The following is a 25,313-nucleotide window of genomic DNA, read 5'->3' on the forward strand; positions in this document are numbered from 1 at the left end:
CACTTTGTCTTCAACTAATAAACAGCAGAGACAGCTGGGCACAGATCTGCCTTTTTCTCAAAATTGTTTTGACAATTACGTTTCGATCTCCGTCTCCGAAGTCAGATGCTGTGCTTCCCGTTCTGTGCTAATATTTTTCTGAGTGATAAGCTTTGAAAACTTTCCTGTGGGTTAAAACAAGAGTTAGGCCTGGATAGCCTGGGTGAAAATAGAGCCGAGCAGCTTTTTTTGGTTTGTTTTGGTTGGGTGCTGTGAGGTTGGTGACGTTTAACTGGGAGATTGCAGTTGGTGCTGTGTACTGCAACTTGCTATTGCATTGACGCCTCTCTTTCCTGCCTGCTTACATTGCACTTTATTTTCTACAGTACTTTAACTCTTCTCCTCAGTTGTCTTATCCCTTCCTCTCCGTCCTTCTGCAGAAAGAAGCCTGGCAGCTGTCGTGGAGCACATGCACAGTCTGCTCTTCCCACTATTGACCGGTTCCCCCGTTGCTCTCCGCATCGGGTGTAACAGTGCCTGTGTTCTGCAAACTTCTTGATACTGCCTCCCAACTGCAGCGAATCTCTAACAGAGCTGAATGGTTTTCAAGACCCCCATTAGTAATCAACCCCCTCAAGGATAGGGTTAATGGTTCCTCATGCCAGGAAGAAATGGGTTCTGCTCTGTTTCCTGCCTGCTGGCTCTTGGGAGGGTTGCTCCACTACAGCACGTCCTCCAGGCTCTGGGATCAGGTGTAGCATCCCTCTGAACATCCGCTCGATCCGGACAGAGGACCACAAGGGTTTTCTTCAAGGGTACTGCAAAAAGATCTCCAATCTAAAACACTGTATTTTGTTTTTGTAACCGCTTTGAAGCCAGTTAGCGGCCAGATTTTTTGTAGGTTGCATAGTTTCCCAGATGACTAATAGCAAAATCTCTGAAGTAAGTAAACTTGTATTCTAGTAGTTTCGGGAAGTTGTGAGCAAGAATACTGGGATTTAAACAGGGATGCTTCACTGTAAATTTGCATTCAGTTAATTCCTGGAATATTATCTGTAGGAGATAACTTTCTAATGTCTGACCCTCAGAAAGGAAACCAAGAGGTACCCTGAGACCCTGCCCTTAGACCCTGTTTGTTTTCAGTAATACTCCTGTTCCTTGCAGCCTGCTGTGGTTTTAGAAATAAGCTTAGAGGAAATAGTGTAGTATGACCTAGTAGCCCTAGCTGAACATGAGACTAACATCAATTGAAATATGCTTAGATATTTTGAGCAAGAGTTTGCTTGGAAAAACTACTGTATCTCACCTCTTGCTGTTCTTTTATTGGAAATAGTTAAGAATAATGTTAAAAATATCATTGAAGTTTGTATCTTTTGAAGCTGAGAAATCTACAGTGGTTTGGATTCCTGGTTATAAAAACATTTGTTCAGAGCACGACTGATAATTTGAGACAAAACTTCCTCCCTCAGCTTAAACAGGAAAAGACTGCTGTTACTTTAGAAGACTTGGTTGCGAGGTTAGCTGGTATGAAATGTCTCACTGGGAACTGTAGCTTCTTGCAAAGATGTTTCTAGAAATGCATATAGAGGAGGAAATACCTTCTCACCTGCAGCTGTGTTCACTTGTGCCTGCAGGAGAGTAGAAGTGGCATCTCAGGAGTTTTGATCTGTACTGAGGCCTATGGCAAGGATTGTAATATTCCAGAGCTCCTTTGTAGAAGCATGCTCGTTATACATTTAAGATATTTTCTACCTTTGTAGATACTTACTGTTTTAAATGTCTTCCTGGAGTTAAAACAGTTTATTAAACTGCTGTTCAGCATTTGGGACTGGAAATGAATGTCTAACGTCTGGCTATATGCGTACTCACAAATCGCTAGGGTTAATTTGCAAAGTATTTGTACTGAGTCTGTGCCTTCTAAGAATCCATGGTATTGCCTGATTTTCTTCTATCCCCCTTAATTACGATGATTTTGAATTACTCTGAAGACATGACAGATCAGGCTTTCCCCAAAGCAACTCTGCAGACTGAAAGTTATTAGAAATACCATAGTACTAATCTTTAGGATTGCTTCAGCAATTAGATGGATCTTAAGTGCTCAAAATCCCTTTACCGGTTAATGAGGACAGGCTTCTAACAACGTGCATCTGTGGAAGGAGTTTTATACTGAGGACATGTCTTTTACACAATAAATTACTTCCCATCTGTTTGCAAAGTAGGTTTTGGAATGGCTTTATATAAAGTTGAGGATAAGCTCATACCAAGTAGGCCTAATATACAGGGTAGCGAAATACATGTATTTTTTTCCCTTTCTCTAATTATCAGGCTTCACGTATCTTAACTATGTTTGCACTGATAAGGATCATTTAATGTTTTTTGGTGTGTAAGTATGTACTACAGTTGCTTTGATTTTGATTCCTCCCCACTCCCACCTGAGTATTAGCTTTTAATTTTTAAGTATAATAATAATTATTATACCTTTACCTCTTTCCTGGATGACTTCATCAAGAGCCCAGTTGTAGCAAACCTCTATAGGCTTTATTCCTTAGGCTTCTTTTTCTTATTACATTTCATCTAACTTGAAACTTGGTTTATCACATCATATAAAAAATGTAATATTTTCAGACTCCAAACTTACTGAATTGCAGCCCAAGTTTGATAAGGGCTCATAGTCTTGTGCAGATAAACTGTTGGGGGGAGGGGGGGGAGGAAGGTGGGGTTTTGGTGATGTCTGCCTATTTAAGATGGGGAGGAGCTGTCTTAATCGACTTCTGATTACTTTTTTCGGACCTTCCAGTCTTGACTGTTCTGTGAATTCTTCCTTTCCTTGACATGACTACATGTATATTTGTAGCACAGCACTCTATCTCCTAATTCTACAGCATTCTGGGTAACCAAGGTAGCTGAAAATGAGGCTGTCCTCCCTGCTCCCCCTCCAAATCATTAATTATTGCAAAGCACTAATAGTCAAGTTGCATGCAACAGTATTTTTCTAATGGTTCTATAGCTTTTTTTTTTTTTACAGTACTAAACAAAGTGCTTAAATGCAAGGTTTATATTAGTAGTAACTTTCTCTAAAGTTCAGAAACTCAATTCCATAGGGTTTTAATCTTTTTATCAAGTGTTTTTATGCAAGTATAGAAGTTTTGCCTTTATTAGGAAAGGTTGGCTTCAGAAAAGGAATCCTTAGAGTAATTGGGAATTTCCTTTTGTTGTCAACGTGAACTAATTTAGTACCACATTGTTTGGCTTTTAGCACTTGCTAAGTGAAATTAGATTGCACATGTCTATTTGTTTCCAAAATAATCATTTTGGATGTTTGACAAGTGTGCTTGCCGTTGTTATCACATACTCCAACACTCATTCTGGGATAGTTTTCCCCATTAAAAGTGAGAATACGGCTGCCCATGAGTCTAACTGGAAATCTAGCATCGTTGCTTTGTATTTAAGTATTTGGAGGAGCTGCGTCCCAGTTATGACCTTAAATGTGTCTCAGACTTAAGAAAAATCTCCTATTACTTCTCTGGCAGTGATACCTCTTGCTTATTTTGGGTAAGAACACCACAGCCCTCTGCTGTGCAGTGTAAGATGGATGGAAAAAGCTGGCTCTTAGTCTGCTTTCTGCTTTTATGCTATTTAATTAGATATCTTAAATTTTGTTTGCCAACATCTATGTCAGTAGGCCATGATACATGGCCGAAGGCTTGTCTGGTTTTGAGGGATTTCGTATTGCTTGCAACTAAGGAGTGTATTTTTCTAACAAATCATTGCAGATAAGATTAACTGATAAGAGGTGAGGCTGAAGCTGCATTTGTCATGACTAGCCTAACAAAAAGGGGACTGAATGCTCAGCAAATGCGTACAGCGAAGTCTTGGCTCTTTTGTAGCAATTAAATGTCATCAAAATGTGGATGCATTTTGTCAGAGTAGGCTAAGTGCAGCAGTGGAGGAAACGCTGATGCTTCTCATGACTGCAGGAAATATGGCTGGAGAAGAGCACCATGTTCTATAGTACTTACCGCTTTTAAAGGTATTTTTAAGGAATAATCAGTTTTAAGTTGCTTTCTTCCTGCAAGAAACCTTTCAGTTCCCTAAGTCTCTGCCATCCTTCTTGATTTTTGCCCTTGTTTTCCATCTTCAGACTCTTATCCAGGTCTTTGCTGTTAGAATAACAAGTTGGTTATCGTGTGTTCTCTGAAGTTTGAGTGACTGTTGGTCCTCAGAAAATGTATGGTCACTGGTGTGACTTGTGGCAGCCTGAGTGCGCTGTGCAATGGCTTCTTGGCAGAGAGACTGTGCTGGCAGCTCGGAGCAGGCGCCTCTTGCCAACTGGTGTCCCGTGTGGAGGGCAGCTCCTGGCCAGGTGGTAAGATGCACATGATGGGGATGGTTCTTCCCCAGGTCCCTGGGGGAGGCACTGCGTGAAATCTGCCCAAAACAGAATCTCTGGAATTAAGAGGAAATCTACAATTTATTCACGTCCCTATTTATGTTGGCAGACTGGCTTAAATTTAATGCAGCTCTTGCTCTTCAGTTAGTGCCTAGGAAAGATACAAGTCATGTTGCAGTACACTGCTGTCGTGTCTTCATTCTGAAGCCATAGAATTGTTTTGCAAAAAATAAACGCCAGGAATATCTATTCTTCTAAAATTAAAAAATAAAAAATCAGGGGAAACCCTAAGTCTAATATTAAAATATCTAGGGATTTCAATGTGGGGAACTTAAAGATATGCTTAAATCCTTGACATAATGCTGAGATGGTAGTTGAGGTAGCCTATATTAACTGCATTGAAAAGTTAGCTGTTGCTGTACATTTGACAGTTTTGTAGTATTGTGAGCTTTCTCAAATATTTGGAGTACTGTCTACAGCATGACTTCTTCCAAGGGCTTAAAAAAAAAAGGTGGAAGTTCTTTTCTTTAGTCACCTTCTCGAGATGGAGTGTTACTAGGTAATTTTTTTTATGTGTAAATTAGACAACTCTGGCAGACTTGTTGGAGCTATTTAATCGTCCATGAAAGAGAATAGTCTTAGCAGGCAGTGTCTTAATTGCTAGACCAAGAGGTACAGCTAGTGAACTTCTAATAAATCTTGGTTTAAATAGAGTATTGTTCAGAATGGAAATCTTGTCAACCCACAGGTATGTATACACAAACTTTAGGCATAGTGTGTTGCTTACATTTTTGCTTATCTTATTTTGTTAAAGTACTTCTTTCTTGTTTACATCTATATAAATTTTATCAGTAGTAATGTAATTAAGAAGGCATTTAAAAGGTGAAAATTTGTTTATTTGCGTGTGAGTCATAGGAAGGCTAATATAAGAACTTGATAAGATCATGAGTAGGAGTAAGAGGAAGCCAAACTTTTTTTTGTGCTGCAATGAAGCTTGGCAGCCTGAGACTATTAGACTTTACATTCCTTTATTAATGCATTTCTCATAATGGATGACATGCAGTATGCCTCTTCTAGGATAAAAGAAGTATTGATTGCCAGGACAGCTATTTCACTTTGTTCTCTCCTGTAACTATTTTTTCTTATGAAAGGAATAAGTTTCCACAGAGTTGTGAACAAAAAAGCTGTTCATCTAATATTTTTTTTTGTTGTTCGGGAACTTTTTATGAATCTGTTGTGGTGTTTGGCTTTATCATAATAACATGGGGGCCAACAGGAAAGGTGGAATATCTTTTTTGTTTTATTAGTCAGTGCTGCAGTGTAAGGTGCATTAAGAATGATTTCTTGTAGTCTGTGTTAGCATTTGGAAAGGAAGCCTTCTGAGAAGGAACAGATTTTTTTTTTTTTTTACTATTAAGTGGGAATCTTATGATAGATATAAATCGGACTTTGTTTCCAGCAAACTTTTGTTGTGTTACAAGAGTTCACTGCTTGCTCACTGTTCTTATAAGGAAGAAAAACTGATCTGAAACTTTACCTGTAAGCAGTAGACATATGGAAAATGAACAGAACAAATATCACATCTCAAAGCTTTGCACCTGCTATAAATTTTAAAAGTATATTGTGTATTTGCTTACCCTTAAGTTTCTTTTTTACTTGTGTGCATTAAAACTGTTTTTATTTCAAGTTTAGGGCAATTTTTTGTAAAGGATAATATTCTCTTAAGAAAATAAGTGTATTCTTTAGGTTAAAATGCAACTAAATTTACTACTAGAATATTGAATTCACTACTTTTTACAATAGGTAGTCTTTTGTGGCATTGTGCGTATGACAAAAATAGGTTTGCTTTTCTATATATTTGCAATTGTGTGTCGTTAGTGATAAGCTTTAAGGATTTTTTTGAACTATTTTTCAGCTATAACTGTAGGTATTGCCAGTTTGTGCTTGTAACACATCATTCTGTGTGCTGAACCAATGCAGAAAACAGATAAATGTAAACTGCAAAAATCTGGTGCAAGAACAGGAAACAGTAGTATTTGTCATAATAAAACGTTTCTTTCTTTTTTTTTTGGTTAGTCTCTCACTGAAAGCCAAACATCCTTGGTTTATCAGAAGTGTGATTGTGGTATTGGTCTTCCAGGGGCTCAGTCCTTTGGGTTCACTGACACTTTGTCTACATCCTTCTTCCTACCCCAACTCCTGAGTACAGAAATGTGGTCTTTTAGTGTTTGGCAATAAAGACGTTATTTCCCTCAAAAGGTTACAAGACTTCAGTATAGTTCCTAGAGAATTCAGAGCTTGACAGCATGTACTGGTGCTCTCCCAGAACATCTGTGGTTTTTAGGGATGTAGTTCTCTTCCTTTTGAAGAGACAAAGTGAGAACTCAGTTATACAAAAAACAATAATCAATATTTTATTTCAGCTCCAAAGGAATGGATTTGTTAAGATAACATATTTTCTGTAATCTGGAATATATATTACTCATACCAATAGACTGTCTAGTTTATCGATACTCTTGATTAAGAATAATTTTGGACTTCAGAGCATTTTTTCTTTTCTTTCAGAGCTTGTATCAGGTGGTATAGAGCTTTGGATTTCTTTTTTATTTGGGTGAAATAATTCCTTATGAGCTCAGCTGCTCATAATTCCTTATGAATAATTCCATAATTCATATTCCATATGAATAATTCCATAATTCCTAATTCTGCTCATAATTCCATATGAGCTCTGCTGCTTTCCAAGAGAGGAAATAATCCCAAGATGCATTTCTCTTCCGTAGTTAAACCTCTAGATACAGCTTGTTTGTTTTTATGTATTTGTGCTTTGTGTAAACAGTATCTTATATTCACCTTTTTGCCACAATTTTCTTCTCTCTACAGTGTTCCATATGAGTCCTTTTATTCCAGGAAAATCTCTCAACTCTTTCTGTCAGTTCTGCAAGTTCTGCGTTTTTCCTCACAAATTCCTTTATTTCCACTCTCACTACAGACATTTCTAGAACATACCCTGTGCAGGTTAAAGTAGACACAAAGGACTAATCTGGTTTAAAAAGTGTGAAGCATCATCTTTTGCTCGGAAGAGAGTGCTCTTGGTATCACATAAGGGCTGATAAAATCATTTGGGGCAGTGCTTACATGGATCACTTCTGCCTGCCCACCATCCTTGTTCTGGCCAAGGCCTTCAGTATCAGGTGGGTGGTTTTTCTTGGTGGATGTTGCTCAAAATTATTCCCTAGTGTTACCACCAGGTCTGTAAACTGTTTGAGAGGTACTGTGATTTTTTTTTTTTTTTATGCTGGGGAGGAGGGCAAGCAAAATTAAGCACCTGAAATGAGAACTTCTTTGGAGGTAGTCTTTTATCCACTTTTCTGAATATAGTGATTGACCTTAGATTTAAAGTAAATCAAAGAAAACATTTTAATCCAGAAACCTAGTGGAGTGCAAGACAGTAATAAAAATCCATTAACATGTAGAAGAACTGGGCTAAGAAGTCCAAACTATATAGGAATGAAAAAATGTACTACCTTATCAACTCAGAAGAGCTTAATGTGGGAAGATATAGGTATAGGTGCATCCCTGTATAAAAGGACATTAAGATGTACAAGGTACTCTTTGTTATTCATAAGGCTTAAAGTGGGGTTGCCAGAGAATTATTTCTGAATGCTAAATTCACTAGACGAGGCTTGAGTAATTGCTATAAGACTTCATATCCAAGGCTCAAAAAATCTATTGTTTCTTACTTGCAGTGTTGTCAAGGGCATCTCATTAGCACATAAATACAGTTCTACTGTTCATTAAAACATTTCTGAAAAACAGTGCAAAAGAATATTTGAAAATCTAAAGATGAAATTGCCTTGTTTGTATTCAGTAATGCTAGCAACACTGGTTCTTAGTCACAGGAGAAAAATGGAACATAAGACAGAGTCAATACCAAAGTGAAGTGTCAACTGCAGTGTGCAAGTTTATCTTTGTTTTAAGTTGATTAAACAAATACAAGACCTTCACATGTACAAAACTAATTATATAGATTAAAAAAAAGAAACCTGTGTGTACTGTCTCAGGCTGACTGTAACCCACCAATGAACCAAGGCTATTCTCAGTTGTCACTTGGTCATGCATTTAATAAGATGTTCTTATTATTGTATCTGAAACACACTTAAAGTAATAGCCTAATTAAAAAAGTAATTTGCTTTGAAAGGTGTTCAGTAACAGAAAACCTATTGCTCCCATTGTAAGTCATGAATTTTAACAAATTAAATATTGTTTTTACCTACTCAAATACGATTTCAAAACTCTGAAAGTTCTGGTTTGTCTGACTATCTGTAGGAATGGGCTGGCTGCTGTTTTCAGTAACTCCAGGTAAAAAAGAGAATTCCCTTGGTAGTATTGAAGGCAGCTGATACAGGCATAAACACAATAATAATGTTGTGCAACAGGTATTTTAAAACAACTCAATTCTTGTGCTTGTGAAGGGAAACTGTTGTCTAAGATGTGTACTAGCTGCTTTAATCAGGGCCATTTCTCCTTGTACGAGAAGATTTAGAGACTACTTTATTATAATCTCAGTACTGTTTCTAAATTTGTGCCGTTGTAACAAATAGTTAACATTGGGCGTGTTGCTGATGGCAAGTTTGAGTGCTTTGCCTTTTAATGTTGATGGTAAAGGTGTCACAAACACAAGAAGCCTTAAAATAGGTGGCTGCTGGGTGCATGGCTTTGAAGCAGTAAATGGAAAATAAGTGTACGGTGCTTAGCACTGTTAGAACCATGGCCATCCCAAATTATAGTATATAGGATTTTCAGGTGCAGCTATTGCTGACAGTAAGCAACTTCTCTTTATAACACAAGCAGTCAAAAAGTTTGGAGAAAAGAAAGGAACAGCATTGTGAAATACAGGATCAGAACTTTTTGATGTTAGGTTGGGGGAGTGTAGCTGGCAGCCTTCAAAAGCAATGTAAGAAAATGTAAGAAACCACCACTGTAACCCACTCCTGTTTGTATTGCAGCTTGGTTCAGCAGCACATCACCAGGCTGAGCACCAGGGAATTCAACTAGTTTTAAGGACTGGTTCATCCTCTTAGAGGAAGGAAGTGTAAATGTGTGAGTGAATGGAATGGGAAAGGGGCGAGGGGAAAGGCTGGAGTCAACAAGCAATATTGCTTGGGGCTGACAAAAAGATACTTGGCTTTTGGAAAGTAGCATTCAGTACAGAGAAGTTAACGTGGGTCTGATGCCCATCCATCTCCCACCCTGCCATCCCAATCTTTTAAATTTGTGAATGCTGGTTTTAGTGCTTGTGGAAGACAGATATAGGGAATTTTATCTTTCATAATTTCCTTTAGCAGTTCATTTTTTTGACTTTAATCTCAACATGTGAATAATATCCATCAGCAAAACAGTGCACACTTTAAGAGCAGGTGACCTAATCTGTGTCTCTATCACTTATCTGTGTTTTCCTGCAAGTGCAAAATAAATGAGTTTTCAAGTGGTCTATGGTTTTTAATAATAAACCTTTTAGAGTTGCTGTTATCTGAAAGGTGTGTATCCAGTAGTGGGAATTAAATGTCAAAGAAATACTGGCTTTGAATTGTTGCTTGGTGGTTTTGAAGTTTTTCTTCATTTTCTTTAGGATTCTTCTGCATCTGTTTGTATTTGAGTAGTAGTTTTTTAGCCTCTTCCCCCTCCCTCAAGAAAGCTTTTGATGTACTGTTCCTTTTCTCTCCTTTCCTATTCTTCTTTCTCCAACTGCTTTTGAATCTGTTGTTCATTTCAAAATAGACTTCAATATTCAATCTTCGAGTTCTTTGAAACCAGACAAGGTAGTAGATAATGGCAAATCAGATTATGACTCTCCCAAAGGAATACCTGCATTGTGAATTGAAATATATGTAGCTCCTTGTGGGCTAAGATTACAAAGCCTGATTTCTCCTGTCCTTAGCTTGTAAAATGCTGCTGCTTACATAGGTCTGTTATCTGCTCTAGTCTAACTGAAGTATTAAAAATGGTAAAGCTGCGTTTTAGACTGTATCTCAACTATTAATCTAGCTATGTGAGTCAAAATTTAAAGGATTTTGACAGGTCAAATTCACTCCAGAAGTCTAGAAGTAGCTTTTGAATTATTAGTCTGGGTAAACGAGGAGTATGGCTGTGCTCAGTACTACCCGTCTGATGCTCAATTTTACTCTGTGCTGTGGTTTTGTGTTGGTGCTTTTTACCAATATAAACAAAATGGAGTGAAAAACTAGACCAGTATGTGTTGTGGGTTTATTAAAATCTGTTGTCTCTAACTTCGGATGCCAAGGCTGGCCTAAAATTTGAAGCCAGAGTCAACTCTACCTTGCGCTGTTCAAAACAAGTCATTAGGAAGATGGGGCAATATTTGAGAACTTCTGACTCATGTAGCTTTGCTCCCTCTGAGTTTGAATAGCTTGTTTATTATTCTATCATCTGCATCATTCAAGTAAAACAAACTGCTCTAGGCCTGGAGAAATATCCAGAAAAGCTGGATATTTGTTTTGCCCTGGAATATCTAGCTTTCAGGCTTGAGATACAGGGTGTCTACAGATAACCTGTTGCTCTCAGGAATGTCCTTCAGCCTTGAAGGACTGTTTGATGGAAGCTGATGCTTCAAATGCCTCCATGTGATGAGGAGGAGTTACAGATTATTTGGGGAAAAAAAAAAGAAGATGAAAGAGCAAACCATGTGACTGTTTTGATATCTACACATAGTATCTAACACTTACTTGTTCTCTTCATCTCCTTTGGGGCTTAACAGCTGTTTTAAGTGTTTGTAAAGTGAGCCTGCTTAAAAATCTACATAAAATGAGTTTCTACATAAAACAGAATAAACAGTTTCTACGATCCATTAAAATGGAAAATACAGTCATAACAATCTGACTGCACAGAGTAGTGTTTAGAATTATTTGATGGCTTTTTTTTTGTGATGAATTGCCTTTGATCAAGTGCCACTGTGTTGGCTAAATTTAGAGCGGTCTCTCACTACATTATGAAGACAACAACCACCATTTCATCCAGAAAGAAGGTTGCTATCCCATAGAGATGATGGTATAGTTAGATAGCGATTGGAAAAGAATAGATGAGTAAGATTTCGGGAGTGAGTGGAGTTACTACTATGCAAAACTGAGGAGTGCATTTGCAGTGTGTGAGAACATAAATCTGTTTCAGACTGATGCAAGGAAAGAAAACATCTCTAACTCAAATCACATTTTACTGAGTATTCTGTGGAATAGCCAATACCAAAATCCTTGATACTTTTCCAACACATCAGCTATTTCATTCTGCCAGTGGCCCTACTGCTTTGACATATAGAACATAAGTGAATAATGATGAGAAATAAGTAATATCCTATTAATGAAACATGAATTCCTTTTGGTCATGAGCTATGCTTGCTTTTATTAAAGAAAAAAATATTTTTAGCTACTTATTGTATTACCTGACTGTACTTAGTTGACCAGCAGCGTATGAATGAGTTAATGTGTTTACACTGGGTAACTCGCACATTCATAGCAGTATAGCTATAGTACTGCAATGGTCTTTCTAGAATATGAAGCTTGATGGTTGCTACAAGCAGCTAACTGATCAACTTATTCTTACTGAAACTAATTTGTTATTTGGAGCTGTCTTATTATAAAAACATGTTTTTCTTTCCCGAGTGTGATGTAGTCCTTACTCCCTGATTTTTAAGCATGTTTCTAATCCACATGACAATGTACTTTTCAGGAAGCTGAAGACACTCTTGTTTTATGGGCTGAATTCAGAAATGCTGTTATTGCTTGGTTCTAGACAGGTGATATTACCATATTTAAGTTTGCTTTAGTTTTTGTGAAATTTTGTTGTTTCCCCTTATGTTTTTTCTCTGAGTTAATGTATGTCTTAATTTTGTTAGTCCTGTTCTCCTCTAAGTAGAATTCCAACTCTTTCACTTTCCAGAGAAGACGTAAGTTCGTCTTCTGATGATAGCTGAAATTATTCTTTAGGATTTCTGCTGCAATTTTGAAAGTGCATTTGGTCTTTGTGTATACAGAAACACATGTATGAAGGTACGGTCTCTTTCTTCTCAAATACTTTTCTTTTTCTGACTTCTGACAAATTTCAGAATGTGTGCATACCAAGTGAGAGGGAGGTAGAGGTCACTATTGAAAATAATGGGGTATTACATATTGTGGAAACAAGATGGGAGTGACATTTTGCCGTTATCTTTTATATACCATTCATAACTTTCAAAACAGATATGGCTTTTACTTCATCTTGTGCATTTGCCAACATTAATACTCCATTTTGAAGTTAGTAGCAAAAAAAAAAGTTTTGAGGTAATGAGCCTTAGAAAAGGCTAGCTCATAACATCCTGCAAAAAAGATTAAATTTAAACTTTGAAAAAATTCTAATAGTTCATGAACAACCTTCATGTGGAATCTATATTTCCTGTCGAAGTCTTTTGAGTTGTTAAATTCCAAGGCATTTCTTATTGAGGGTTTTGAGAGCAGCACAGAGGCTTTTCTGCGTTGCACCTGGTTTATCCGTCATGCTTGGATCAGTCTATAGTTCTGTTTTTTCCCCTCTTAGGTCAGTTTCTATTATAAGGCTGCTTTTGTGGAGTTGGTGTGAGATTTCAGCAGAGAGCGCACAGTTGGTGACCTCTCCTCTAAGGGATTTGGGATGAATAGGCCTTAACTTGAGCTCCCGGCTTCTAGCTAGGCCTTAACATCCAGAGTGAGCTTTCCTGCTGCTTTTAGAGCGAGATTAACTTCAGTGTTGTGCGTACAGCTGAAGCTGGCTTCCAGCTCGCTGCTTTCAAGTGCACAGGATTCTTGGGATACTAACAAAGAGCCTGGCTGTTCCTAAACACCTTCGCCAGTCCTGCAAAACTTGTTTTTCTCTCAACAGGTTTGTGCACTGCCAGCTTTGTGTGACATTTGAAGGTTATGTTCTCCCAGGCCCCACAAGTGTTAGATACGCAGAGGAAATTGTGAAGGTTTGCACGCAAGGCCCAAACTGTGTCTGAAGGGCCCTCGTCTATGCCTTAAAGCTGTGAGTCTGTACATGGCTTAAATTTTATTAATAGTGCTTTGTCTGTTTCTTGTAACAGGTTCACACCCAAACTGATCTCATGCTTAGTAGCAGGAAGAAGAAAAACGGCTTTTTTTCCAACTCATACCTCATTGCAGAATGTTTTTACAAAGGTGTAACGTGGTATGGCTTTGCTCTGTGTTGAGCAGAGATGTAAAGCTTCGCATCACCTACTCCGGATACAAATGTTAGTACTAAAGGTTGGCAGGAATGATTTGAAAGGATAGGTATCCTTTATTGCTGTGATTTGTGTTTCTTCCTCCTGAAGCAGGACTCTACCTTTCACACTTGTTGGCTGTCTTGTAATAGGTGCTTGTCCCGTAGTGGAAGTGAGTTTTAATTTAGTTGTCCCGAGTGTTTCAGATGAATGGTTTTGTCGAGATCTGGCAGAACTGAAAGATTCTATTGGCGTCTGTGCAAATTTCATATTACAGGACATCTAATGATTAAATGCATTATTGGATATCACTTATTGGGTGGAATTACTGACAGAATTTTGAACTACACTAAAGCTACATTTTCTGTGGGTAGTATATTAGACTTGTGGTTTTTGTTCTGTTTAAATTAGCATCAGTGTTTAACTGTGTAGATTTTTAATCGTGATGCTAAATGTGCTACGTCATGTGCCTGGAGTTGCAGAGACTTGTCTGTAAATCTTAATGTTGGGATGAAAGGGGAAAATGCAAAGTTATTGAAGGAAGTCATCTGTCAAATGCGAGCTTGTCATAAAGTTATCTATTAGAGGAGTTACTAAGTAATTTTTCAGACTTCAGGGATTTTTCCCATCTGTTTGTGTTCGAAAGATGCCCGTCTTGAAAGAGGTTGAAGGAAATGGTTCCCTTGTTCTGTAGTGGCTCAGTTCCTGAACCTAAAGATGGATCTTCTCTACTTCTTTTTAAAAGGGTTCAGATTTAAAGTCAATCTCACTTATTGCCTAAGAAAACAAAAGGAAAGCAAAACCACAGTGCTTTTGCCTGCTATACAAAAGATTTGAGACAGCAACTTTAATTCTCTCATCTCAGCATGTCTAGAGTTTGCTTTTATGCCTGTGATAACCTTCTGCTAGGGCTGAGGAAAACATGGTGTAATGTTGCGTTGCTTCATTGCATCATAATCCTGCAGATCTCATCCAGCAAAGCACTCAACCTGTCAAGTGCATCTTCCCCCTTCACCTCCCCCTCCTGCAATAGCTCTCTTGGATCCTGTTTCTGCATTGTTTTGTCTTAAGTCACCTTGTTTCCTTTACTACAAGCTGTGTGAGTGCAAGAGTGGTTTTGCCTTTAGATGTACTTGCATTTCTGATAAATATATGTATATCCTTTTGATCTGTTATGTTTGCAGGTTTAAATATTTATAAAACAAAATTAAGCTGAAAAGTTCTAATTGCTTTCCTTGTCTGCAGTCTTTACTTCAAGATGTATGTGAAAGGCATGAGAATTTTCTTCCATTCCTCTTTTCCGCCCCAGCTGTTTTCTGTATTGCAGCTGAGGGATTGCTTACTGCTTCCTTCAGAAATATATAGGAGGAGAATTAGAAATACCTGGGTTATTGAAATAATTGTTATTGGATTCACACACTGTAAAATGAGTTCTACCAATTTATTCAGTCCTTCACCTTTCTTTCAATTAACAACAACTTAAGTTTCCTAAACTTCCAGAATGAGAGACTTTCTCATGTGCAGAAATACTAAAGTAGAATAGCACATCCATTGCTTCCTATGCTTTTCTCTCCTCTGAAAAAGCTGCTTTTCTTCCCCCCCCCCCCCCCCCCCGCCCTATTCTTCTAAGAGCCTGTCTTAGAGGTAAGAACAAGCAGTGATGATTTGAATTGAAAGAGGATTAGAGACAGGACTTTGAAATGCAGGCTAATTCATGGGCACTTCTGATATTGTAGAATTAACAAGAGATGGCATTAAATCGTGCCTGAACATTTGTTGGAGTAATTGCAGATTTTTCTGCTTGAAAGAAGGCAGTGTTTTGAGTAATGTGTGGCTTCATGTTGTAACTAAACTTTTAATCCCTTACTTGTGCTGAAAGTGGTATTCCCATTACGCTTTTCCCTGCTACCTTGGCTGTACACACCTTCAGCTGCTTCCCATCCATCAAATCAGATAATTTAGTGGTTGATCTGATGGTTTAAATAAAACCCAACCAATAAAATGCATGTGTACTCCTGTCCTCCTGGCCCCGTTCTGTCCAAAAAACCCACTGCCAAGTCTGTTGGGTCTGTGGGGTTGTTAGCCAGGGACTTAGGCTTATCTGGTTAATTTTTTAGAATGGCTCTAATGCCCACTGTATTTCTTGGATCTGAATCGGAGTATGTATGCTTGTGTTAAGCTACTTGAATGTCCAGACTTCATCTTGCAGAGCTGTCAGGCGAGAAGCTGAATACACACAGTAATTCTCAAACGAGCCCAATGAGCTTTGAGAGCAGCACAGTGAGCAGAAACTGTGTCTACATCAAGCCGTGCCCTACCTTTTCGGGACCTGCGTGGCTGCCTCTTCCAACTTGCCCCTTTCCAGAGGCTGGTCAGTTTTTAAAACAAGTAAATAAATGCTTTGCAAATGTCATGAAGTGCATGGAAAGCAGTAGGTGTGAGATAGGAATACTAAAATTAATGCTGCTGCTGGAGTATATACCTAAAAACACTTCTTAACCAATACAAGAGACACAGTGGTGACAGAAACCTCCCTGGAGGTGGTCATACCAACGAGATGCTTTCAACATGTTAGAAATGGGGAAGTTTTATGATGTCTCCTTGACTCTTCCTTTTTTTTGTCAGCTTTTTTTATGACATATGCTGCGTGATGCGGTATCCGGTGTACATGTTTTGAATGATGATGATTTGTGATTAATTTATTCTTGGATTTTTTCCCAATCTAGTGCAGCTAAAAGAGCAGTGTAAATGCTCTTGCTGCTTTGTGTGTACTTACCATGTGAATTGTGGAATTACGTGTTAGCACTGACACAATCAGTTCAGAATAGAAAGCTGTTTTAAATGTTATTTAAAGTGACTTTTTTTGGTTATTTTTTCTTTCCACTCTCCTTTTGGGAACTAAAATTGAGCGATAAGGCTTAAATATTTTCTTGAATTTAAATAATTATTGCAGATGTTTTGTGATGTATTATTTTTGTAGTCTGTAGCTGCTAGTAAAGACCAGTGAGATTTTTATACCAGATGTGAAAAATTTAACAGGAAATACTGACTAGACAGACCTTTTTGTTTTCTGCTTCTGACCTCCATCCCTGCCTTCCTTTTTAGAGATAGTTCTTCCTTGCTTTCAAAGTTACCGGTACATTTGAGAATTCACCCTACCATCAATCCCAGTACCCTTAAATGTTTCTCCTCCTTTTTTTCCTTCCTTCCCTGCCATCCCATTACACATTTTGCAGCCTTCTGAATTATGAAGATCGATGAACAGTCCTTGTAAAAGCAGCAAAACCTTTTAATGGTTCCTCTGCAGTGTTCCCATTGCAATAACAATTTTTGTGGTGCATGAGGCTTTCCCTGCTATTTCTGGGGCCAGGTGACAATCTCTTCCATGAGCCAGAGTGAGACTCTGGTTTGCTTTCTGGTCCTTGGGCACTTTATAGCAAGCACTGTTCCTGCTCCCGTCTGCGGTAGGCTGTGCTGAGTATTTTTTGCTTGGTTGGTAGGGCTGCTTTACGCAGGTGAGATGCGGGTTAGCTGGTTTTATTAGAAGTAGCCTCTGCCAAGAAGATGCACTTTTATCCAGCCTTAGTTTAAATGTGCAGGTGTTTCAATGATCGTATTATTGCCCTCCTCTGACAGTCTTCTGTTGGAGGATCTCTTCAGCTGTAGGTGAAAAAAGCTGTTGAAGCTAGAGAAAACAAAGGATGAGATATATGTTGTTTTTTTGTTTGTTCTTCTGTGTTTTTTTTTTTTTGGTCATATAGTTATCTTTCCGATTTTGGAAGGCAGGCAATGCTTCCTGTTCTTCTACTTTCCTGACAGGCAGTAAGATTAATCACTTAGTTTAGATAACATGTTACTGGAGTCAAAGTCTCTAGGCATAAGAGTATGGTTTGTTACAGCTGGATACCTGAATTGTCAAAGCTGTAGGAGTATTTTATAACTTTAGGATCAACATTATACAGTGTCAGATGCTTACAGAAGAGTTTACAACTTATTGTAAAACACTGTACTGCCATCAGAAACCGAGAGCATTTGCCTGCTCTTCAATTAACGTAACATATTAAACCAACACAGGAATCTGAAGGCTAAAATGTATTGTTCCTTTTAAGCCATCTTCAAATCCATTTGGAGTTTTTTCTTTAAAATACAGTGTGAAATACACAGATTTGCATTCCAACATAGCTGTATTTCAGTCTACTGCCTGAATAGCCCTACCTGCCCTAACCTGGGGGTTTTCTGTTACTATTGGCTCTTGTCAATGGAATAAGTTTATAATGCCCTGGGATCCTAAATGAAGCTGAACAAGAACTTGCAGTTTATCTCGTTTGCTGTACAAATAAGTCTGCTGCCGCAAAGCTGGATCAGGCTTTCCCTCAGAGAATATGTATCCATGTATGCCAGATACTTCAGGGAAATCATTGTTTTTGTCTAATCCAATCTCAGTTTATAAAATGTCATGTCAGGTTTTATAGTTGTTCTGGTACTTCAAATATTGCCTGTAAGCACTAAAATATGTGCTTTGTCCTAAGTGAAGGTAAACTTTACAGCTAAGTAGGGCCCAAAGGCATTTAATTTTGTCTGGAGATGACAGGTTATGGTAACAAGCACTTTCAAAATGTTTTGAATATATTCCCTAAGACTATATCTAAACATATGAGGAGCTATCAAATTATAATTTTGATTACTTTTCCACATTTCTGGAGAATTTAAAATTGCCTTCTTGTATGCATGTGTGGTGCTTGTGTTTGTGTTTTTTGTTCTCCCTTACTAGAAGCTTCTATTTTTCCTTTGAATATTCAAACGTCTGAAAGAAATGTACCTTTGGCAGTAATTCACTTAAACTGTGTAAGGGAATTAGAAGGAAAATTAAATTCTGTGCTGTATTAATTTCAGACGTTACTTCCAACAAATATATTACTTCTAATCAAATTTTTGCAAAGTGTTTTTCTGGTTACTTATGTTTTGCTTCTTGATGTACTTGGACATGTCTGTTTTACTAATGCTAAGCAACTTGGCAACCACCAGCTCAGCATTTGCTTACAAGATATTTCTTGCCAGTCTTGCCTGTAAGAATCAGCATTCTGGGTGTTTTCAGAGCCTGCTCTGTCATTTCATGCAAAACGTTTTTTGCTGACAGGGGAAGGCATGGATGCCCCTTAATGTAATTACATTAAATTGCCAGAGTGTTTGTCTGACATGTAGAAAAGCTGGCCCCGTTCTCTACAGAAAGAGAGACTTGGAGTCGTATTTCTTGAGATGTCCCCTTGGAAGGCGGCGAGTCAGTGACCAGCAGATGAGTTTGACTTTCCTTGCTGAAGTTTCTCCAGGACTGGGAGTAACTGGCACTTCAGAGCGTGCCTAGCTGTTCTATAAGCATCTAACGTGATGTCTGTTAGTAAGCTTGTAAACTGGATTAGGGAAAAGCGAAGCAGATATTAAGCACCAGCAGCAGCAAACAAGATCACGCTTTGGCTGCATCCATAGCATAACCAGCTTTGAATCCTCTCCTTAGGTAACTAGCTTCTGCGAGGAGCCTTCATGCCTGGCCTGGGCATCTGAATCCTAGCAGGCACCGAACTGCTGCTATGCCAAGTGGCCTGCTAGGAAACATCCAAGTGCTGCTGTGTGGCCCCAAGTGCATGATCAGAGCAAGTATATGAAGTGCCGCGAGGAGTGTCTGCTGCAGCAAGAGCATCTCTTCCAAAATCAACCTATTTGACTGATGTGTGCTGCGTGATGCAGGGAAGCCTTATATTAGGCCAGCTGGATCAGATGATACTTTGAAGACACTGCCAGTGTTCAGCTTCCTTTTAGAAAATTATCAGTAGAAGAAAATCTGTCTGCAATTGGCCCTTGGCCAACATCTTAAAAGCAAGTACGGAAACAGATATTAAGCCCTAGCATGTATTTTATCCCATGATGCCACTCTTCTCAATTACTTTATCTGAGCATATGCTACCAAAGCAAGTAGAACTTCTATTTTATTTTTGCTTAATTCCCTGCTTTGTATTCTGCATGAACAACATTGCATTGTGCTGTTACGTGATGATGAGCAAAGGAGCTTGTGTCTTCTGTGTCTGACGTGTTTCAGAGGGCTGGGTGTTATCCTGTGGGGTAGCACTGTGTGTTGGCCCATGAGGTGTTCTCATCTGGCTTGCTGCCATCCTCATGGAGGAGGTGGTGAGTCCTGGTACTGCGTGGTGCTGTCAGAGCCCCCAGCCATCTCCTGCACCGGGGTGTTGTGTGGTGGGGCCTCAGTGGTTGGAAACACTGATACTGGGGTCATACCTGGCTCCCAGTTGAGATGTTTCAACCACAAGAGCTTTGCTGAAAAGCATGTTGACCTGTCACTTGTAAAGTATGTGATATCTTAATATATCTAGTGGTGTTACACCTTAGTACATGGTTCTCTGGGTGACAGGAAGTCAGTGCAGGATAGAAATCTCTCCTATAATGAGGTCTAATTCCTCACAGTTAAATGTCAAATCTGTGGTATGTGAAACTTCAGTTTTTTAAAAAAGGTAGGCATAAGTAGGAAAGGTAGTAGTACTCTTATAGCGGAGTAATACCTAGAGACTTGGATGAGTTCACCGTTTTTTTTTTTTTTGTGCCAAGTGAAATAACAATTGACAAAACACTAATTGCTTTGAAACAGTTTTAAGGAAAACAGTTTTAAGGAATATGGCATTAGATGCAAATAAATACACCAAAACCAGAAGGGTAAGCAGTCTGGAAGGCCTAAGTAATGGTAGTGAAATTATCCACTAATGTATGTCTGTGTATAATCACAGCTTTCTAAACTAAAATGGCACTCATCTTAAATTTTATGTTGAATATGATCATGTCTTGCTGTAGCTGTGTAGAAATGCTGTGAAAAGTGAGTTTGAATCTTGCCTAGTGTTTGTATGAGCTACCTCATTCTCCCTTTCCACTCACCACTCAATGCGGCCTTAAATGTGCAACTCATCATTTGATGAAGCATTTTCTTGTTTCTTTAAAATAGCTGAGACTCTGCTTCTTGAGACTGGAATTTTCTACTTCACCTTTTTCAAATCTTGAACTCAATCTGCCAGGTTGTCTTATTGGAGTGGATGAGTTAAGCAGGAAAAGAAAAGTGGTAACAGCAAGGCTTATAAACTAATGTGAACCTTTTCTGGGATACAAAGAGTAGAGTACAATGGTTTCTGAAACAGACAGTTGCTGCATTTTAGTGACTGAGTTTAAAAAAAAAAAAAAACCTCCCAAATTTATTCAGTTTTATCTACCTCCTCCTGTAGTTAAAGCTACTGAGCTACTCTGTTCAGTATGCTGAGTAGTAAGCACTTTCCTTGTCCTTTTTGCTGAAATGTTATTAATTTAAAAACAAACAACAATTAGACTTGGGTAGCTAATGCAGATGTCCATTTACCTTAATTTTCTGTGGGGAAAAAAATGAAATGTCGTTATGACTTGCACGTTTTAAAAAATGTGGCAAATGTAAGTGTACAACATCATGTTGACTTCTGAGCTTTAGAAATAACAAAGGTATTTAGGTAATTGAATTTAAAATTTAATTGCATTTCAGTTAGGTTTATTTGGTACATCTAAAATATTGCTACGATACCGGGGTAAGATCTCCCACTGAACAGAGTTGAAAGCTTGCAATTTTTTCTTTTCATAGCCCATCTGGTCCTGAATCAAGAATAATGGGAAACTGTGACATGATGTATAAAACCAACGTATGCCAAATCCCTGACACCTGCAGTATCAATGGAGTGCACCGATCTTGATGTTGCTGTGTGAGTCCTGGCCTGAGAAAGTAACATCGCAAATGAGGACCACAAAGATATTACTGTAGTGGTGTTCCACATGCATCTAATGTTTGGTTAGCATCTATGCTGTTTGGATAGCAACCTCTTTATTTTTTCAATAAACTCAAAATTCTTGTCCAAATGTATTTCCAGCAAACAAAAATGGCTTTAGCTTAAAGCCTGATGATGTCAGCTTTTTTCTTAGTATGTCAGGAAAATAGTATTTTAAAGTATTAAATTATAACCGCATTGACAATATTTTGGCATTAGTCTTTTTCTATTTTTTCTTGATAAATCCCCTTCTCACACTCCTGATTAGAACTGTGCCTCCCATTGAGCAGTTTCAGTTGCTTATAATCTTGCCTTAAGCTTAGTTTTTTGTATGAATGAATGCTGTCAGTGCAGGCATTGTTTTCTTCTATCAAGAAGATTACTCATCAAATGCAAGTGACTTTTGAAGATTACATTAGAAATTGGTATTTTGTTTCACTCTAAGTGAGCTGAAAAAGCATCTCCTGTGATGACGACAACATAGGAATGTCATTTGACCATATGCTTTATTCGTGTGCTGCACCAAATTAACATGCTGAAGCAATTTACAGTTAGAGAAGCAAAGAAACTGGTTGGTCTGGGGTATTTATATCTATGGCTTTAATGTCTGCTTTCTTTTCCTTCTGTGCTTTTTGAGTTCTCTCTAAAGAACATAAGGTATCTTCTCCCTTAAAAGGCATTGGATGTCTACATATATTTTCCAAATGCTTTACTGGGTCAAAGTAATAGAGCATCATTAAAATAGATTTCTTTTGGAGAAAAAAAATACCACAAAACCCTAATCTAGGGCACAGAGATTAGAGATTAATATCCCATACTCTCTTGGACCTATTCTGTTTGACAGGGAGGCTGAAGATCTAGCGGTCTGTGTTAGGAACTTCTCTTGGCAATGGGTCTTGCCTAAAAAAAAATCTTCAGTCTGTAGCTGAATAGTTACATAGAAGCCTCAGACTTAAAAGAATTCAAAACTGCATTCAGCTTTTCTAAATTTAACATTTGCCTTTTGTAGTTTGTGTTTAACTCTTGGGGGAGGAAACACCAAACAGGGTGAAATACCTTGATAACTAATGCACTTGATAACTTAATGGCATGTTAAGCATACAAGGAAGGCAGAGGTTTCCCCTAAAGACTTAAAGTGGGTGGGGGTGGAAGAAAAGAGAATGAGGAAGCACTCAGTGCCTTTTCTTTAATTTCAGGAAAAATCCCTCCACTTTTTTTTTGGTTGCTTAATGGATATTTTGCATTTATTTTTTCAATTTATGTAGTTTTGGATGCTTCCCAGTAATTTGGGACAGTGAAGAACTTGGTAGAAACTGGCAAAATTTGACCTTATTGAGAAATGTTTTAAGTGCAGTTGATACTTGCAGTTAATGAATTAAGTGTTTCCATAGCACTGCTATCTTTAAAACGGTGTACCGAGCCAAATAGCAAGTAAAATACAGCTTTCCAGAACCACAGAAAGCTTTTGTTTCAGTGTGTTGGTGGGGCTTAGAGGATAGTGAAAAATAATTTCCCTCATCAGCGTGCTGTGATAGTTCTCTTGAAATGTTTTCTTATTGTCTTTTTTTTTTTTTTAAAAAAAAAAAAAAGCAAATGTATTGACCTCCACAAGGCCCAATAGCCTGAAACATGGACTACATGATGGGATATAGTATAAGAACCTGGGCATATTCCCTCTCTGATATCCCGAATGCATGATTCTATGAAAAATGTGCATTGGTAGCATTTCACTTTTAACTGATTTAGTGTTTATATGGCTGCTTCTCTAAAAATGATTACTGGTAACAAAACATCAGTATTGAGTTTTGAATATAAGGCATCGTATTTCTAAAATACTGAAACGCAAATATCCTACTTACATTAAGTAGTAACTTTGGCAGAATTTACACTGGAAAAATTCAGATGTTCCTGTGGAAATGCTATAATTTATGGCTTAAATGAATTTAACGTGAATTCATGAACATGAATTTGGCCAGTTCCAACTACTTGTTATTCTACAGAATTGTTGGATATAGCTTAGGAGTTGCAGTGGCCGAGACCATTTGCAATAGGCAATTTGTGTACTGTCACCTTGTTCTGGAGGCTCGAGCAGGTAGCTACAAACTGTTCTGCTGTTTCTAGGTGCACTTAATTGATTACCATAGGCACAGTATTATATCTTCTTACATGCCAGTATCCATAGCAAAGATGTCGGCTTTAGAGGGGTTGTGCAAATGGAACCATTGTAGAACTGGGACTTCTTCAAGGCAGATGTAGAAAGGGCAACAGAATTTCCTTTGACACTTGTCCAAGAGCAGCCAAAGCTGCTGGCACTGAAAACAGTTGGCGAAGCGTAGTGTGCAAATCAGCGTACCATTGCTAATTATCTTTTTTTAAAAAAGTTACCCTCTTCTCAACTTCATCCGAATGCATAATATGATATGAATCCAAATTTCCTTGACATCTTGTATTTTTGTGGTAATGAGAATACAGGAGTGTGTTTTTTTTTCCTGTTGAAAGGAAAATGAGATTTACAGACTAAGAATAAACGTTGGAGTTTGGAGAGCAGGTAGGAGAGAAGAAACTTATTAATGCTTTTTTTCTACCCTTTCTAAATGGGTATTACCAATATTACTGGAATAACAAATCCATTCAGAGTTGCCTTGAATAAGCTACGCTGAAACAAACATGAAAGCAGCAACCTGTAAATATTTTGGAAGGCTTTTATTCAGTCAGAAAACTGCCACTCTAGTTATAACTGCTAGGTAAACTGAATTTTTCAGGTAACATTCATATTTGGGTTATTCCTTACTGGAAGAAGGCTTTCTTCAGGTTTTATTTAATTTTGACTGCCTTGCTCATTTGAGTATTACTGATAAAACTTTTTAAATTCTATTTTTTTGTGGTACAATTCCTTCTTACGTATTACTTTTTCTTTCTCAAGTAAGAATTGTTGCATAAATTAAATGCAAAATCCTATCTTAAACTTCTTGTCCATTTCTACCATTTTTAAAGTAGCAGAGGAAATAACTGTCTTTTCTCTTCCAAAACGCACAGTTAGCTCTGTTGAACCGCATCATAAGCTTAAAATCCAGAGGTTGTCATTGCTGTTTGCATTGAAAATACAAAATTATTCTAAGGATATTAAAGAGTATGTGCTTTTTTTCCAGGAGGACCCAAATGACGTTGACCCCAAAAGGAAAGATGTGCGTGTCAGTGATGGGGAGGACAAGGCACAAAGTGTGGAGACGTTACCTCCAGGTATTGCAGTAAAGTTTGTAATGAAAGATCCATGGGCACAGATCATTGCTTTATGGCTTTCAAGTAGCTAAGCAGTTCTTTTGATTTTAATCATTCTTTGTAGTTTGGAGGAGATAGGATTACTTCAGCAGTATGTATCTCTGTTCTTAAAGCTTCAGCTTCCTTATCTTGCCTGCTTCATTGCTCCTTTGGGCTTTAAGTCATAGAAAGAAATTTACTTTTTGCTAGTACGTTTATATTGCCTTGCAATAGGTTTGAGCTGCTGTAAAAGCCTCTGGTACAAAGGTAGTCCATTTCTCTATGGAGAATGTTGGCAGGTAACAGACAAGTCACCTTGAAACTGTACTTCTGACTGAAGGTTCAGCCAAGTTTCAGGCTTTTTTGTAGCTTCATCTACCTTTTGTGGCAGGTTGATTTTTTTTTTTTTTTTTTTAAGCTGTGCTGATGGTATACCTTATTTTTTCTCGTGCTTGCTCAGTATTTGTTGAACATTGGCAAATAGAACAACATGATTTTTGTGTTATTTGAATGAAATGGAGTCTTGCCTTGGAGATGAGCTGGGACAGTTAAATGTTAGGGAATCTTCATTCTGTGTGACTGCTCCCATAAAACTTCTTTT

At 38.0% G+C, this 25,313-nt stretch overlaps 1 protein-coding gene across 1 annotated transcript in view; it reads left to right on the forward strand.

Annotated features, from left to right (window-relative positions):
* The window catches only part of GALNT2 (polypeptide N-acetylgalactosaminyltransferase 2), a 92,123-nt gene that overhangs the window by 26,177 nt on the left and 40,633 nt on the right, over positions 1-25,313 (forward strand). The window contains exon 2 of the mRNA XM_035321203.1: positions 24,604-24,694. Coding sequence (XP_035177094.1) covers positions 24,604-24,694 — 91 coding nt within the window. The remainder of the gene's footprint in view (positions 1-24,603; positions 24,695-25,313) is intronic.

The sequence above is a fragment of the Oxyura jamaicensis genome, chromosome 3, assembly GCF_011077185.1.
Source record: "Oxyura jamaicensis isolate SHBP4307 breed ruddy duck chromosome 3, BPBGC_Ojam_1.0, whole genome shotgun sequence".
Lineage (NCBI taxonomy): Eukaryota > Metazoa > Chordata > Aves > Anseriformes > Anatidae > Oxyura > Oxyura jamaicensis.